This window comes from Aotus nancymaae, unplaced genomic scaffold (assembly GCF_030222135.1).
Source record: "Aotus nancymaae isolate 86718 unplaced genomic scaffold, 86718_ANA_hifiasm-v0.15.2.pri h1tg000059l, whole genome shotgun sequence".
NCBI lineage: Eukaryota > Metazoa > Chordata > Mammalia > Primates > Aotidae > Aotus > Aotus nancymaae.
Window position 1 is genome coordinate 28,625,696 of NW_026988473.1, and position 18,816 is coordinate 28,644,511.

The window sequence follows — 18,816 nt, forward strand, 5'->3', positions numbered from 1 at the left end:
TTCACCTTCTACTATGATTATGAGGCCTCCCCAGCCACGTGGAACTGTAAGTCCGTTAAATAGGTTTAATGGATTTCCCAGTCTCGGGTATATCCTTAGCAGCTTGAAAACAAACTAGTAATACAGTAAATTGGTACCAGGAGTCTCTAGTGTTGCTGAAAAGATACCTGAAAATGTGGAGGTGACTTTGGAACTGGGTAACAGGTCAAGGTTGGAACAGTTTGGAAGGCTCAGAAGACAGAAAAATGTGGGAAAGTTTGGAACTCCCTAGAGACTTGTTGAATGGTTTTGACCAAAATGCTGATAATGGTATGGATGATGAAATCCCATCTGAGGTGGTATCAGATGGAAATGAAGAACTTGTTGGGAACTGGAGCAAAGGTGACTCTTGTTATGTTTTAGCAGAGATCGGTAGCATTTTGCCCCTGCCCTAGATAGAGATTTGTGGAACTTTGAACTTGAGAGAGATGATTCAGGGTATCTGGTGGAAGAAATTTCTAAGCAGCAAAGCATTCAAGAGGCAACTTGGGTGCTGTTAAAGGCATTTAGTTTTATAAGGGAAACAGCATAAAAGTTTGGAAAATTTGCAGCCTGAAATAGAAAAGAAAATCCCATTTTCTGAGGAGAAATTCAGGCTGACTCTGAAATTTGCATAAGTAACAAGGAGCCAAATGTTAATCTCCAAGACAATGGGGAAAATGTCTCCAGGGCAAGTCAGAGGTCTTCACGCAGCCCCTCCCATCAAAGGCCCAGAAGCCTAGGAGGAAAAAGTGGTTTTGTGGGTTGTGCCCGGCATCCCCATGCTGTGTACAGCCTAGGGACTTGCTGCCTTACATCCCAGCAACTCCACCTGTGCTTAAAAGGGGCCAAGACACAGCTCAGGCCATTGCTTCAGAGGGTTTAAGCCCCAAGCCTTGGCAGCTTCCATGTGGTGTTGATCCTGAGAATGCACAGAAGTCAAGAACTGAGGTTTGGGAACCTCTTCCTAGATTTTAAAGGATGTATGGGCTCTCCTGGAGAACCTCTGCTAGGGCAATGTGGAAGGGAAATGTGGGATCAGAGCCCACAGAGTCCCTACTGGGTTGCTGCCTAATGGAGCTGTGAGAAAATGGCTGCTGTCCTGCAGACCCCAGAATGAGATCCACCAACAGCTTACACTGTGCATCTGGAAAAGCCACTCAGTGTTGGCCCATGATATCAACCAGGAGGGAGGCTGTACCCTGCAAAGCCACAGGGGTGCAGAACTGCCTAAGACCATGAGAACCCACCTGTTGCATGAGCATGACCTGGCTGCCCTGATGGATTCTGGACTTGCATGGAGCCTGTGGCCCCTTTGTTTTGGCCAATTTCTCCCATTTGGAATGGCTGTGAGTACCCTGTGCTCCCACTGTAGGAAGTAACTGGCTTGCTTTTGACTTTACTGGCTCATAGGCAGAAGGGACTTGCATTGTCTCAATGAGATTTTGGACTTTTGAGTTAATGCTGAAATAAGACTTTGGGGGACTGCTGGGAAGGCATGATTGGTTTTGAAATGTGAAATGAGATTTGGGAGGGGCCAGGGGCACAATATGATTTGGCTGTGTCCCCACCGAAATCTCATCTTGAATTACAATTGGTCTCACAATTCCCACATATCATGGGAGGAACCTGGTGGGAGGTAATTGAATCATGGGGACCAGTCTTTCCCGTGTTATTCTCGTGACAGTGAATAATAACCATGAAATCTGATGGCTTTCAAAGTGGCAATTTCCCTGCACAAGTTCTGTTCTTTTGCTGCTGTCATGTAATTTTATAATTAATCTAATAGGGAAGTTCTTTTTGTCTAATTCCTCATGCTCTGTCTGCAATTAATGTTGCTTTTACGAATTTTATTTTTGGCCAGGTGTGGTGGCTCACGCCTGTAATCCCAGCACTTTGGGAGGCTGAGGTAGGCAGATCACAAGGTCAGGAGTTTAACACCAGCCTGGCCAATATAGTGAAACCCCACGTCTACTAAAAATACAAAAATTGGCCAGGCGTGGTGGCAGGCACCTGTAATCCTAGCTACTCGGGAGGCTGAGGCAGAACTGCTTGAACCTAGGAGGCAGAGGGTGCAGTGAGCTGAGATCACACCACTGCACTCTAGCCTGGGCAATAGAGTGACTTGTTTCATCTAAAAAAAAAAAAAAAAAAAAAAAAAAATTATAGATTTTTTAACTTTTTCATCCTGCAAGGATTTTTTTAAAATACAGATGAGGTAACAGTGACATAAACATGAAATAACTTTCCAGGGTCATTAAGACAAAGTATGTGGTGGACCCAGGCTAGGTATCTTGGCTCTTAGTCAAATGCTATCTTACATTTTCTCAACTTTCAAAATAGAAAAAAATGTTTATTCTCAAAGACTTGTGCATATAAAGCAAACTCAATTCACTGGCTGAATAGACATTTTCCAAGTGCATATTACTTTGTGCCAAGTACTATGGTAAGCATCATTGTCTCAGATTAAAGCTTGAGTATAAAATATCATGTAATGTGCGGCAAATTCAAAAGTAGATCTCCTTACAAATTTAAGACACAGCCACACCCATTCCTTTGCACACTGTCAAGGCTGTTTTTGCACAGCACTGATAATTGAGCTGTTGTAAGAGGCCATTTGGCCCACAAAGCTAAATACTCTGGCTCTTTATGGAAAAAGTTTATCAACCTCTGTTCTAAATGAATTTTATGAAAACTTATAGCCAAAAAATTGAAGTTTTCATTTTTCAACAATATTTTATGTACAGCATACATCAACTCTGTTTAATTCAGGGAAGATATTAAGTACCAATCCACTTTCTATGGGTTCAAAGTAACTTGAAAAGATGATGGTATGTTTTTCGTTCTTGTTAATGGCGTTAGGTTGGTAGCCTGCTGCAATCTTGATTATATCCAGGAATGAGAATGAAAGGCCAGAGTAAGCAAAGCAAGCCACTTCTTACTTTTTTTATATCCAATGAATTAGATTCATTTAGGTTAAATTTTAAAATATAATCCCAGGCAGTAATAAAAGGACTGGTACCAAGTGAGGGGACATTTTTAGGCCAAAAATTAGATCTTGTGAGGCTGAAAGAGGAAACAGGTGATAAATTTCTAAAAAGAGACAGGAGGGGAAAGAACAAAGATACATGGCAATATATCTTGACAACAGCTAGAACTAAAATTACTGTGCAGAGGCTGCAGAACCCTCAGGTAAGCTAAACAGGACAAGTTTTGTTGAGTGTAAACATTAGCTATTCTACACTGTACATTGTTTGTTTCTCTAAAGCCAATCCCTGCTCCTACCCTTACCACCAAGTGGGTAGTTAAGAGGAAAGAAACTAAAGCAGTTATGTGTAAACGTGTCCGTCCTTTCCATCAAGATAAAAAAGTCAAAGAATCAGGATTTTGGGAAATTGTTAATTTGTACTTGGATGCCAAATACACCAAAATGAACCTAGCATTTTGATGGCAAAATGGGACATTAGATCATGCAGATCACCAGTCATTTTACTTCAGAATTAGGAGCAACCTAGATTTAGATTTCATCTATTTTTCCCCGTCTGTTTTTGGTACTGCATGAATTACCTGAAATCTTTTCTGGCCCCATGAACTAAATAAAGTATAGTGAACACACCTGTATAGTAGACACTATCAGAAATATTTTATCCATTACCAAATAGTTATTCTTTCCAGTAATAGCATCAGGGAACTAAAAGGAGCAAATGAGTAAACCGAAGCCCACAAAAATTAATGACTTGCCTAAGTTGTCTTAGCAGTCCTGTGCAGACACTTTTGGAAGAAAAAAGGCAATCAGACAAATATGAACACAGAATCACCCCAAAGATCAGAGTTAAAACTCTGAGGAGACTAGTGGTTGACTATAAAATTTTCAGGAAGGGAGCCAAACAGAGCAATGCAAAAGGAACAATCCTTAGGGAGCCGTGAACTTACCATTAAACATTTAAGTTCATTTAAGAAATAAACATTACTACATAATCTAACACTGAAAATGACAATGTTACTAATATGCCACTTTTACCAAATTGAAAAAGATTTTAATGTAAGGCAGTACTCAAAGATCTTCACAAAGATTTCTGAACAAATGATACTCACTGCAGCCTAATAACTGTGATCATTTTCTTGAAATTTAAATGTCCAAAAATAAATTACAGAACACAGAATATAACAGAGCTATCCTCTTAACAGACTTAAGAACAGGAGGAAATGCTAAAAATGTTCAACACAGCATATAAACTAATAAAAATATGACCCCAATATTTAAAAAGTGTATACAGAAAAAGGCCAGGAGATATACACCAAACTCTTTAATAGTGGTTGGGATTGTGGGTGATTTTAATGTAATTCTATCCTGTTCCATATTTCTAAAATACATGTGCATATCCCTTACAACTAAAAATCAATACAGTATTGCTCACTCCTGTAATCCTAGAACTTTGGGAGACTAAGGCAGGCAGATCATTTGAGCCTAAGAGTTAGAGACTAGCCTGGGCAACGTGGCAAAAAAATCCAAAAATGAGCTAGGTGTAGTAGCACATGCCTGTAGTCCCAGCTACTTAGGAGGTGAAGGTGGGAGGATCACCTGAACCTAGGGAGGGCAAAGCTGCAGTGAGCTCTTTTATTATGCCACTGCACTCCAGCCTAGGTGACAGGGTAAGAGCCTATCTTAAAAAAAAAAAAAAAAAAAAAGCCCACTATAATTGTTATTTTGAAAACAATTCAATAGTCCTTTTGTTTTATCTTTATTTTTGAGACAGGGTCTCACTCTGTTGTCCAAGCTGGAGTGCAATAACGCAATCTCGGCTAATTGCAACCTCTGCCTCCTGGGCTCAAGTGATCTTTGCACCTTGGCCTCTGAGGGAGCTGGGACTACAGCACACCACCACGCCCAGCTAATTTTTGGTAGAGATGGGGTTTTGCCATGTTACCCAGGCTAGTTTTCAACTCCTGAGCTCACGCAATCCACTCACCTCAGCCTCCCAAAGTGTTGGGATTATAGGTATGAGTCACCATGCCTGGCCTACTATTCTTTTTGAGGAGAAAATTTTATCTGGGAATCTCTCAAAAACATCAAAGATTATTTTTCAGGATTAACTTGAATTAATTTTTGCTAGGGATAAACTGGAAACAAAACATTTAATAGGAGATAAGTTAAATCACCACACATCCATAAAAGGAAGTATTTTGCAACCACAGAAAATTGTTCATAACAACCAATTGTTTATAACAAAAACTGCTCACAGAGGAAAATATATAAGATTCTATAGAATGATTAAATAGGCTAAAAATAGGAAAAAAGACTAGCAGCAAATACCAAAATGTCAACAAGTCTCTCTGGATAAGGGATTACTAATGATTTTTAGTTTCTTTCTACTTTTCTCTACTTTCTAAATTTTCAGTAAGTATTTTAACAACAGAAAAGAACCTTAAAATGAATTATTTAACACAGTATTTTAAAAATTATCCAATACAGTGCCTTGAAAACATGCCGATTTCCAAATATCTGCTCCTTCCTGTTTCTTCAACAATGGTGTTCTGAAGCATGAGAGGAAACTTGAATTAAAAGGCAGTTTTTATACACTTTACTTACGTTACATATTAAAGCCTACACATTCACATTGTATAGTTTTCTGGTGCCAAAACTACTAAATTCGTGGAAATCAGCCAAGAAAATAGTGGTTTTACCACACACTCATAACAACTGCAGAGGCTTTACAGACTCTTTAAAGTCTTTTGTATAGTAATTTCAAAAGTAAAATAAGTTTGGTCATTCCTAGGTGAAAACAAAACCTCTGAAATCAACTCCGCTACAAAGCCATTTGCAGGCAATCAAGACTAAAGATACTTCTGGTGATGACGACTGGAAGAGCCTCATTACAAATCAAATAAATGAAAGTGAAAAGTTACCAAGTTTGGAAAATGACAACCAATCAAAAAAAAGAAAAGCACAAGAGATGCTGGAAAAAACAACAGATTAAAATAATGTAAAAAGTGCTTTCAGTAGTGAAATGATGTAACTGAAATACTGGTACAGTTTTTACTAGAATGAAGTGACATATTTAAAGTTCTACAATTGTCTTCACTTTTCCAACTTTTTCTCATGTGAAGAAATTATATTACTCATATATTTGCTTTGAAGATGCATCATTTAAGACTGCTGTCTTTTTATTTGCATAGTATACTGTGAGCATCCAATTCCCTTTAATTTTAAACTTCTGTCTTTCCTCTGTATATTACTGTTTCTTTAAAGTGCTTTTTGCTTCTTCAGTATCCTTTTTTATAGAATTTATGTATTGTATAAGAGACATACTGTGTGACCCTCTGTAATTTATGACTTCGTATCCTCTGGAGTTTGTGATTTTAATATAAATTTGAGACAATAACTGTCCATACTAGGCAAAATTTTTTTGAGTTTATAATGTTTTACTATGATTTAGGGTTTTTTTTTCCCCAAAAAGAACAAAAATTACAAGCATAAAAACTCAGGTATCAGAAAGACTCAAAAGGCTGTTTTTCACTTTGTTCAGATTTTGTTTCCAGGCATTAAGTGTGTCATAGAGTTGTTGCCACTGCTGTTTTCCAAATGTCCGATGTGTGCTATGACTAAAAATTGAAAAAGTAAACAGTGTTAGTCAACCTTTTATCCTCTGGTATTCTTTTATAATACCACAGATTTGAATCCAGTTAAAAGCAAGATTAAATACACATAAGAGACATAATTTAAAATTGTAAAAGAATTTAAGAATTACATAATTATTTTTTTAAAATCTTTACCATATTGATCCTAAGCCTTCTAATTCTCCTGAACAACTATATAAAGCAGACATGAAAGTCATTAGTATTCCAGCCAATGCTCAGCCATTAAATGAAATGTGCTGGAAAATAGGACTCTTTCATTAAATAAGCTAATCACATTCAGTCTGAGCTTTAATAAAATTATGATAAATAGCAACTATTTAACTACAGTCAACTGATAACACCACCTTGGTTCTCTAAACATTTAAGTAAAATAATCAGAACAAACTAAATCGTTCTATAAAATGCTGCAAAGCATTAAATATCTTACCTGACAACTACTTTTCTCTGGGTCTGATCAATTTTGCAGTAGACCATTTTAGTTCTTACAGCTGAAAAAGATATTTTACATTGTATGTTATATGAAAAATTTCCAAGAAAAATAGCTAAGGTATGAAAACTGTGACAAAGCAAGCCATAATAAAACTTTTGTTTTCCAACATTACAAACTGATTGTTTAAATCTAATAAGCAAAGTAGTATGAGGCAACCAAGAAGAAGGTCATGTATTTGTCCTATGGCTGCTGGGACAATCTATATTAAATACTGCATACTGTTTGTTGTTGTTTCTTTATTTTTAAGAATTCTAGGTGTTCTTCCCCTATCATCTCATATGGGGATATAAACTAATTTCCTACAAAGTTATTACTTCTTTATAGAAGACTTAGATCATTAGGGGAAAAAAGGTCAATAGTTCTGCATCTTTTATTAATCAATTGCATTATCCTAACTTTCAAATTTAAAAAGCTCAGAAAAAAATTCCTGAGCAGTTAAGTTGCTTTATAATCCAATTGTTGGGGAAGAAGTTCTTGTTTCTAGGCTAATCATAAAAAAAACTGGTAATAGTTAACACTTGTAGATCATTTACTATGTGCCAGGCACTGTGCTTTACCTGTATTAATTCATTTAATCCTTACAACCACAAATGAATCCCTACATTCCTGTTTGACAAAGGAAGGACCTGGTCATACATCCATATCTAATACTAAAATCTGTGCTCTTAACTACAATGGTGTATTGCCTAAATGTCTTTGTTCTATGTGAATTGAAGGGCTATAATATAGCAGTTTATATTTCTACTAAATTTTCACCCTACAACAAATATATCCACTAATCTAAACATACATCTGCTACAAACAAATCTGTAAGTCTCACTTTCAAGATATATATCTATGTTCCACATAGATGAGAAATTCTAGAAATAAATGAAAATGTTCTATCTGCCTTACCATCGATAACAAATGCTTCAACATCATCAGCTCCAATCTGAAGTTCTTGCTGCATTGTATCAAAAGAAATTTCTTTATTTTCCACTGCCATTCCCATAAAAGTAAGTAGTCTCATTTTTGCCATATTTTGTTCATGTAATAAGCCTAAATAACAGAATAATGAAGACTGATGAGTGTTTATACTAGTTAAAGACCTGCACAATTACATCTCCTGCTGTGAAAATTATTCTTATTTTTGTCATTGTGGAAATTACTGTTTGAGCATTTAAATAATTTTGACAAAGCTTCTTATATTAGCAAACTATTAACTGACTCTGTAGAGTATTAAAAATCATTTTTCTATAGTATCATAGATGATAGATTTGGGCCATAAAATGATTATTTTTAGACCCTAGAAGTTTTGTACATTTTTGTACAACATTAGTTACACATTTTAGGAGATAAAATCTACAACATATATTTCACAAGAACAATTTCTGTTCAGTTAAATTACCTAAGCTTATTTTCACATTAATAGCTCTTCATTTAAACACAGAGGATTTCTTATCTACCTACTAGTTTTTTCTGCATTACTATTACTGGTAAACATGAAGTTTTAAAATATTTTCACAAATATTTTCAGTTATGAAAACATTCCATTTCACGTCAGGTCACCATTTAAAAATCAAAACTATAAGCCTGGGTGATGGAGTAAGACTGTCTCAAAAAAATAAAATTTGATTTAATTAAAAAAAAAAATCAAAACTACATACAAATCAAAACTGTCAATGTTTGTCATTTAACCTTTATAGGCCAATACAGTTAGTACTAGATAAAATTAAACAGTACCATTAACAGTGATACTTGTTCTTTATAAGGCACAGGCAGTAAATTGCACAAATAATTCAAATTTTCCTTATAATTTCTAATGAAATATGCTGTTGTAATTATTCAGATAACAACGTGTTAGTCCTAGAAGAAAACTTAAGGAATTACCCAGTCTGAATCCTTTCACCCTAAAAACAAAACTGAGGAGCAAAGAGATTAAATGGTGACTTACAGTCCAAAAGTAGCAGTGCTAGGCCTAGAATAGGTTCATTTGTAAAATAAAGGGCTAGAAATTTTAAAACTTACAGATCCTAAATATATAACCTAGTCCTAGTAGAAGCGGAATTCTACTTGTTTTGATGCTAACTTATTAATTAAAAAACCAAATTTCTAAATCTAGATTTACATGTTCCTTTTCTCTGAACTTTCAAATTACGTAAAATCAGCAAATGATCAATCAAGTGCCCTCTAATAAATTCAGAGCTTCAAGTCTGTATTGTTTAAAAAGTTATCTAAATACTCCATAAATAAATTTTAAATTTATAACATTCACATATTAGTAGAGGACCACGGAAGCTCATTAATATAGGGCATGATCATCTGTTAATTAGCTGTAATTATGATACAGGCTTCCTATTTGGCACAGATTCAACAAAAACATGATCATAACTCAAATGAATGAGGTACGCAAGTAAGTATTGCTAACTGCGTTTAATGGAAATCTACAGGCATCAAGAAATCAATTAGTGCACATTAACCCTAATTAACAAATGCAAATTAGATGCTGATTAACTTTCTGAAGCAAAAGGTAGCAACTGGATAACACCAGATTACATGTGGACATGTTAGGGCAATTCAGTTGACACAAGATAATGCTACTGTTGGCCTAAGTTGTCAGTGTTAATAAAAGAAAATGTTTTGACAAACTGATTGCAACTTGTGGAATACAGACAGTTGTCACTAGGCTTTTAGCTGTAATAAATGTTTAATTATACAATTAAAATAAAATATATACATATTTAATATAAAAACGTTTTCTCAGAAGCATATATACAAATTTCTAATAGAATACTGATTTGCACAGATGTTCAAGAAACAAGGCAAATGAGGGAATTTGAATTCTAGCTGGCACAATAAGCAACATTCTGAATTTTTTCGTATCAAAGAACATGTATCAAAGATTTTTTCAAAGATTCCTTAACATTCTCAGTTTACTGATACAGACGATTCTCTTTCAATATGATAAAATGATAGAAACCCCTGCAATTTCTATTAAGTACTTTTGAAATTAAATCTATTTTACTGCTCATTTTTTCTGCAGTTACAATCTTACCATAAATGAAAAAACTTATCAGAGGAATGAAGATTATTTCTAGGCTGAATTACATAAAACCACTATCTATTTTACATGTGAAAACTTACATCTAAAAACACTTCAAACTGATGTTTAAAATAACTCTAAAACAGACAACCAAACTTAAAACCCTCAGGACTCTTGTTCTGAAAATCAAACTACTAAACCAGTGAAGTATGAATTAAAGACTTTGTAGGAAGCTATGCTTTGTTTCATAAAACTAAAATACTACCTTCAAAGAGGAAGTCACAGTGTGCTGTCATATTTCAATTTTAAAGTTATAAAAAATCTAATTTTATGGAAACATTTATTCATTACTAATATGTCAAAACCTTAATGCAGTAATAAAAAAATGTGCATCATTGAGCAATTTCTGCATTGTCACTGACCCCTGTCTTAAAATGCTGCAATACAGAAAACCCAATTTTAATGCATGCAATAGCTTATGAACCAGTGCTCCTTTGAAACAGTCAATTACACATCAATGGGGGAGTGTCAAAGTGTTAATTACTACTCCTTTTTCCTTGGTGCGTAAATAAAGAGGTTGCTGACATTAACATTCCATCACACAGCTTCATGCTACAAAACAAATTAACTGGGACAGAATGTGGTCTTCTGGGTCTAGTGCACCTGGCAAAGCATTATACACAAACACACTTACATCTACTTTATCTTGGTGTATTTCAAATGCCTTATTATATGTTCAGAATAAGTCAATCTACCCCAATTCCAATGGATGCACAAAATTTACAGATGACAAGCATTAATGATTACCAAATTGAAAACTAAGGATAATCAAAGTAGATCATAATTGTACTCTTCATCTGTATCCTCAACAACCAGGAAGACTAACAATTCACTCTTAATATTGGAAAATATAATCAATCTCTAATGTATTTTGATTATTGCCTAGTAGGAAAACAAAGCACCTTAGTTTCAGTTGACTCCAGTGTTAAAAAACTGGTAGTTTACAACATTTAAAACCTGTTCAAATGCAGATTTTCTGAGTTTTCTCTTTGCATTTTAGTATGTTAAAAACATGCTCCAGAAGGAAATGAAAATATTGAACACATATGGGGTTTGCTCCATTAAGGGTAAGATTTGATTCAATTTGACATTTACTGAACTCTGATATGCCAGACAGGAAAATTCAAAGATAAAAATAATAAAGTAAGACTATGCTGTCTTTAACAAACTGTAGTTAGAAAAGTCAACTACCATGTAAAATTACATTTCCATTTCTAATTCCATCTTCTAGATCTAATTGGCAATATTATATACTTCTGTAATTTGTTAATGGTGGGGGGATCCAAGCATAAAATACTATATAGTAGAGGGGGAAAAAACTATTTGTTACCATTCTGTGGCTATGGCTTAAAAAAAAAAGCCCCAAAAATACAAATCACCATATATCTAAGGAATAAGGTCTTCTACAAAGAAACAATATTAAGAATAATGTTTAGCTTAACAAAGTACCTTTAATCATCAAATTTTATCAGCTCTTAAATATTTCTGAAAGCTACCATTATGATCAAAGTAATGGTAATTCTTTCAGTTGCTTTTCTGCTCAATCCTCCATCCCTAAATTTTAAAAACACATTTATCAATGGAACTATTTCTATCTGATCTGTCTTCTCTAAGCACCCAATTCTTGCTATAACTTTACCTCAAAGAATCCTGATACAGAAGAGCTGGAAGGGCCTAAAGTTCTGCAAGCTCTTAAATGAGGAAAAAAAGGGCCCAAGTTGTTTTCTCTCTCTCTCTCTTTTTTTTTTTGATATGGAGCTAACTCTGTCATCCAGGCTGGAGTGCAGTAGTGCAATCTCGACTCATGCAACCTCTGCCTCCCGGGTTCAAGTGATTCTCCTGCCTGAGGCTCCTCAGTAGCTGGCACTATAGGCATGTGCCACCATGCCCACTAATTTTTGTAATTTTAGTAGAAACACAGTTTTGCCATGTTGGCCAGGCTGGTCTTGAACTCCTGACCTCAAATGATCTACCCACCTCAGCCTCCCAAAGTGCTGGGAACAGGCACTAAATTGTTTTCATACTCCCAGTTTCATTCTCTATCACAAATGCTACCTCCTTAACCTTCTTGATTTCTGATTTTCAATTCATTCTAAGTAATATTTTAAATTATGTATTTTTGTGCCTGTTCTATCACACCCAACTCCTTTTAGGATAATCTACAAATAAGGCCACAACCATATTTGCTGGACCACACAGTACGTAACTGTTAGTATAGCATGTTCCCACCTGTGTCTGTGCCTCAAAGAATAAACCCCAAAACTTACCAAGTGAATCAATGAAGTCTTTATTATTCTGATAAAACTTGACATATGATGCCAATTTAGCACTCACAAAAATGGTTAAAAGCTATATAGATAAAAGACAAAAAAGATACCGTCAATACAGAATTAGGATTTATTGCAAGATAGTTTAAGGATACTGACTCCCAACAAAACTCTGCAATTTGTTCAATGCAGAAATAACATTCTGTTTCATCAAATTACCAAATCATTTGCTTTCATATGTCTCACTTTTAAAATGAAATAATCAGTAAATATAGTGAGCTCTAAATTATCCACACTGAAAGATGGTAGCTAATGGCATAGTGCAAATGCAAAACAGTCCAAAATATATTTATACTTGCATTTGAAAAATGTTCATGTGTTTTTAAATATCAGACTTATCTTCTGAAGTGGGGCTAGCAACAATATATATGTAATAAAAACGAAACTTAGTATTATCTAAGTCTATAATGGCCAGTAAGTGAGAAAATTGAAAGAAAGGGAGGAAGAACAGGACTGTGTTCAGTGGTGAGAAAAGTTGGTCCTAAATAGGTCTGTTTCTGGTATAAAATGAATAAACAGTTCTTATCTGTCACCAGGCAGGAGTGCAGCGGCACAATCTCGGCTCACTGCAACCTCCGTCTCCTGGGTTCAAGCAATTCTCCTGCCTCAGCCTCCTTAGTAGCTGGGACTACAGGCGCCTGCCACCTTGCCCAGCTAATTTTTTGTATTTTAGTAGACATGGGGTTTCACCATGGCCAGGATGGTCATGATCTCCTAACCTCATGATCACCCATCTTGGCCTCCCAAAGTGCTGGGATTACAGGCGTGAGCCACCGCACCCAGCCTTTTTTTTTTTGAGATGGAATCTCGCTCTGTCATCTAGGCTGGAGTGCAGTGGTGCCATCTTGGCTCACGGCAACCTCTGCCTCCCGGGTTCAAGTGATTCTCTCGCCTCAGCCTCCTGAGTAGCTGGGACTACCAGCGCGCACCACCTCGCCTGGCTGATTTTTGTATTTTTAGTAGAGACAGGGTTTCATCATGTTGGCCAGGCTGGTCTTGAACTCCAGACCTCATGATCCGCCTGCCTCGGCCTCCCAAAGTGCTGGGGTTACAGGCATGAGCCATCGTGCCAGGCCCCATTAGTCATCATTTTTATTAATGCAAAGAAAAAGAGTCCTGCTTCGGTATGTAAAATTTAGGAAAGGAGAATATTTTTCACATTAAAGGATAAACTACTTACATCATGAATAAGCTCGCCTTCCAAAAACTTGACTGGTTTTAAAGTAAGAAGGTGGTCAAAAAGAAATGCATTTGGATCTTTCAATGCTCGTACAATACACCTTAATTAGAGAACAAAAGTGTAAGCTTAGGGTTTTGAAATCCTGGCTTTTCATTGAATTTTTGCAGATCATAAAATATACTTAATTCAGCAAAATATCAAACAATCCAAAACGTATACACAACATTAAAAAAGCTACAGGACAGGGTTAAGACGGGCCAATAAATTTATCAGGTTCATCTGTTTTAACAAAATGAAATATATTAATTGTAGATAAAAACATAGATGGAGAAAAAGCACCAAGGTAATCAAATAGCAAGTGGCAGCAGAACCATATGCCAGACACTAAGTGCTTTCCTTACCTTAGTATCATTTATTCCTAACAACAACCTAGGAGACAACCAGTACACTACCATGCCCCTTTTTCAACTATGAAGCAGCTCAGAAGTGCTAATTAAGAGGCGGAGTAAGTATGTGAATGGAGGCAGTCTGACCTCAAAGTCAAGGACTTTACCACCAACTTCCCTTTTTTACCAACTCCTATCACGTAGTGGTCCACACAAAGCAGTAACTGTATAAAAAAGTTTCATAATCCTTATTTCACAGATTTAGAAAACTGATTCTATTCTTGTTACCAGTTAGATCTAAGATTGTTAGAAGCCCTTATTCTCATTAGCAATAGGCTAATTTTTGGTAAGCCATCAACTTCCATCTGTAAGCTTTAATATTAAGGTCAACTGACCCAATTCTTGGGTTGGGATCATCATCCCCATACCAGCAAAACCCCCACCCAATAAACACCATGCAGTTATTTCACATGCAATCTACAGTTCTTCCAATATCAAACCTTGAATTTTAGTATCTCCATTAGAATCACCAGGCAACACACACTGTCAAATAACTGGATCATTGGTGGTTGCAAACATGATTTCAGTTACATAATTTAATACTGTAGCTCACCTCTAAGTTGCTGACAATCTCTCATTAGAATAACATTGAAAGTTACCTGTGAGCATCAACTCGAGCCTGGGAAGCATTGTCCTCTGTGTAACTTCCAAGCAATTCCACCATGACTTTTGAAGCGGCATCACTGAAAAGAAATACTGCTTTAGGAACCTGAAACTATCACTGCTATTCATTCATTTAAAAATATTTTTAAGTGCCAGGTACTGTGTTGACATATATAATGGTGACTAAGAGAGACCAAGTTCCTGTCTATGAGGAAAAGTCATGAAACTTTCCTTTTAGTAGGAAAGACAGGCAACTAGGGAAAGTCACAAGTGCTATGAAGGAAATAAATGGCGATGTAAATCAAAGCAACAAGGGCAGAAAACAGAAAGCTACTTCATGTACAGGGAGAAAACAAAGTCTCCCTCAGAAGAGATGACATGTAAGCTAAGACCTAAAGGATGTAAAATATCCTTTTCTTGGCCATGAAAAGAGCTAGGTTCGTGAAAGGTGGGGCAAGATAACTTTCCAAGCTGAGGGAAGAACACGTGTAAAGGTGGGGGCTGTGTCTGCGCCAAGATGGCTGAGAGGAGGCAACACAGGAACGCAGCTCCCAGCAAATGAGACGCGGAGGGCTGGCTAGAGGACTTCACGATTCCAAGTGAGGTGCTGGTTTCATTTCAGGGGGACTGGAAGGACTCTGAAAATAGACCGGGGAAGGAGCCAAAGCAGAGGGAGAGCTGCTCAGGGAAAACGATCCAAGACAGGGTGGGGAGTGTCCCCATCTGTAACCTGCAGCCGTCTCGGAGGGTCTGGGGACTTCACCCCCTCAGTGCTCCGATTCGGATCCTGTGCTTACGTCATCCCTCCTGCAACCCACGGTCCACAAGAGCCCCACGAGACTAAGGGGCGCCATGGGTTGTCAATGTAAATCTGAACGATGGCTCCACCTGGTGCCGGACCTGGGAGAAGTTTGGACTAGCACCAGTGGGACGGAACAACCCATCCCACAGAAAGAGGCAGAGCTGAAAGCAGGGAAGCAGGTCATAAGGCCTGGCAGGCCCCACCCCCTCCCCACCCCCCAACAAAACTCAAACTGAAGCCCACGTGCCAGAGAGCTAGGCAATAAATACACCAGTTTGACCCCAACTAGGAAGATCCAGCTCAGGAAAGGAGACACACCATTGGGAAGGCAGGGCTAATTTCACCTGCAAACAAACCCCAGGGGAAGGAAGACCACCCACCCAGCAGCCTGACTGAATCTGAGGCAGCCCAGCAGTGCCTCTACAGGCCAAAAAAGATATAGCTCCAACTACAACAGAAAGGACGTCCACTCAGAGATTTCTCCCTAATTCACCAACTTCAAAGATCAGAGGTGGGAAAAAACCAGCACAAAAAGGATGAAACCCTCAAAGACCAGAACTCCTCTTTCCCTCCCAGGGATCACAACTCCTCATCATCAAGGAAACAAAACAAGACAGAAAATGAGTGTGATGAATGGACAGAAGCAGGCTTCAGAAGGTGGATAATAACAAACTTCTCTGAGTTAAAAGACCACGTTCTAACCCAATGCAATAAAACTAAGAACGATAAGGTTAGACGAAATGCTTAGAGAAGAACATAAATGACTTGATGGAGCTGAAAAACACAGCACAAGAACTTCGTGAGGCATGCACAAGTTTCAACAGCCAAACCGATTAAGCAGAAGAAAGGATATCAGAGATAGAAGATCAAATCAATGAAATAAAACAAGAAGGCAAGATCAGAGAAAAAAGAGTGAAAAGAAACGAACAAAGCCTCCAAGAACTATGGGATTATGTCAAAAGACCTAATCTACGCTTGTTCGGCATACCTGAATGTGACGGGGAGAATGAATCCAAGTTGGAAAACACTCTTCAGGATATTATCCAAGAGAACTTCCCCAACCTAACAAGGCAGGCCAACACTCAAATCCAGGAAATACAGAGAACACCACAAAGATATTCCAAAAGAAGAGCAATCCCAAGGCACATAACTGTCAGATGCACCAGGGTTGAAATGAAGGAAAAAATTCTAAGGGCAGCCAGAAAGAAGGTCGAGTCACCCACAAAGGAAAGACCATCAGACTCACAGCGGATCTCTCAGCAGAAACTCTACAAACTAGAAGGGAGTGGAGGCCAATATTCAACATCCTTAAAGAAAAGAACTTTCAACCTAGAATTTCATATCCAGCCAAACTAAGAAGGAGAAATAAAATTTTTTACGGACAAGCAATTGCTGAGAGATTTTGTCACTGTAAGACCTGCCTTACAAGAACTCCTGAAGGAAGTACTAAACATGGAAGGGAACAACCAGTACTAGCCACTGCACAAAAACGTACCAAATGGTAAAGAACAATGATGTAGTGAAGAAACCATGTCAACTAATGGGCAAAACAGCCAGAAACAAAATGGCAGGATAAATTCAAACATAACAATATTAACGCTGAATGTAAATGGCCTAAATGCCCCAATCAAAAGACACAGACTGGCAAACTGGATAAGAAGTCAAATGGTGTGCTGTATTCAGGAGACTCATCTCATGTGCAAAGACTCACACAGACTCAAAGTAAAGGGATGGAAGAAGATCTACCAAGCAAATGGAGAGCAAAAAAGAGCAGGAATAGAAATCCTAGTCTCTGATAAAACGGACTTTAAACCAACAAAGATCCAAAGAGACAAAGAAGGGCCTTACATAATGGTAAAAGGATCAATGCAACAAGAAGAGCCAACTATCCTAAATATATATGCACCCAATGCAGGAGCACCCAGATACATAAAGCAAGTTCTTAACGACCTACAAAGAGACTTGGACTCCTGCACAATAACAGTGGGAGCTGTTAACACTCCACTGATAATATGGACAGATCAACGAGATAAAGTCAACAAGGATATCCAGGACTTGAATGCAGAGCTGGACCAAGCAGACCTAATAGACATTTACAGAACACTCCACCCCATATCCACAGAATACACATTCTTCTCAGCACCACATCACACTTACTCTAAAATTGACCACATAATTGGAAGTAAATCACTCCTCAGCAAATGCAAAAGAACAGAAATCACAAGTCTCTCAGATCACAGTGCAATCAAATTAGAACTCAGGATTAAGAAAAGCACTCAAAACTGCACAATCACATGGAAACTGAACAACTTGTTCCTGAATGACGAATGGATAAACAGTGAAATGAAGGCAGAAATAAAAACATTCTTCGAAACCGATGAGAATGAAGACACAACATACCAGAATCTATGGGACACATTTAAAGCAGTGTCTAGAGGGAAATTTATAGCAATAAATGCCCACATGAGAAACAAGGAAACATCTAAAATCGACACCCTATCGTCAAAATTGAAAGAGCTAGAGAAGCAAGATCAAAAAAACTCAAAAGCAAGCAGAAGACAGAAAATAAAATCAGAGCAGAAATGAAGGAGATAGAGACACAAAAAAACTTTCAAAAAAATCAATAAATCCAGGAGCTGGTTTTTTGAAAAGATCAGTAAACTAGACAGACAGCTAGCTAGACTAATAAAAAAAGAAAAGAGAGAAGAATTGAATAGATGGAATAAAAAATGATAAAGGGGAGATCACCACCGATTCCTCTGAAATACAAACTACCCTAGAGATTACTACAAACAGCTCTATGCACATAAACTGTTAAATCTGGAAGAAATGGATAAATTCATGGACACCTACACACTCCCAACACTAAGCCAGGAAGAAGTTGAAACCCTGAATACACCAATAACAAGGTCCGAAATCAAGGCAGCAATTAATGGCCTACCAAACAAAAAAACGGCCATCCAGATGGGTCCACAGCCGAATTCTACCAGATGTACAAAGAGGAGCTGGTACCATTCCTGTTGAAACTATTCCAAACAATACAAAAAGAGGGAATCCTCCCTAACTCTTTCTTTGAGACCAATATCATCCTGATACCAAAACTTGACAGAGACACAACTAAAAAAGAAAACTTCAGGCCAATATCCATGATGAACACTGACGCAAAAATCTTCAATAAAATACTGGCAAACCAATTGCAACAGCACATAAAAAGCTTAGCCACCATGAT

The 18,816-nt window shown here is 37.2% G+C and overlaps 2 protein-coding genes across 2 annotated transcripts in view; one reads left to right on the forward strand and one right to left on the reverse strand.

Moving 5' to 3' along the window:
• The window catches only part of CCDC73 (coiled-coil domain containing 73), a 162,219-nt gene extending 155,188 nt beyond the window's left edge, over positions 1 to 7,031 (forward strand). The window contains exon 18 of the mRNA XM_064365053.1: positions 5,796 to 7,031. Within this exon, the coding sequence (XP_064221123.1) occupies positions 5,796 to 5,996 (201 nt within the window). The 3' untranslated portion in view covers positions 5,997 to 7,031. The remainder of the gene's footprint in view (positions 1 to 5,795) is intronic.
• Positions 4,030 to 18,816, reverse strand: part of EIF3M (eukaryotic translation initiation factor 3 subunit M) — a 28,654-nt gene continuing 13,867 nt past the window's right edge. The window contains exons 6-11 of the mRNA XM_012452290.2: positions 14,782 to 14,865; positions 13,737 to 13,836; positions 12,497 to 12,578; positions 8,042 to 8,185; positions 7,085 to 7,145; positions 4,030 to 6,621 (exon numbers count right to left, since the gene is read on the reverse strand). Coding sequence (XP_012307713.1) covers positions 6,501 to 6,621; positions 7,085 to 7,145; positions 8,042 to 8,185; positions 12,497 to 12,578; positions 13,737 to 13,836; positions 14,782 to 14,865 — 592 coding nt within the window. The 3' untranslated portion in view covers positions 4,030 to 6,500. The remainder of the gene's footprint in view (positions 6,622 to 7,084; positions 7,146 to 8,041; positions 8,186 to 12,496; positions 12,579 to 13,736; positions 13,837 to 14,781; positions 14,866 to 18,816) is intronic.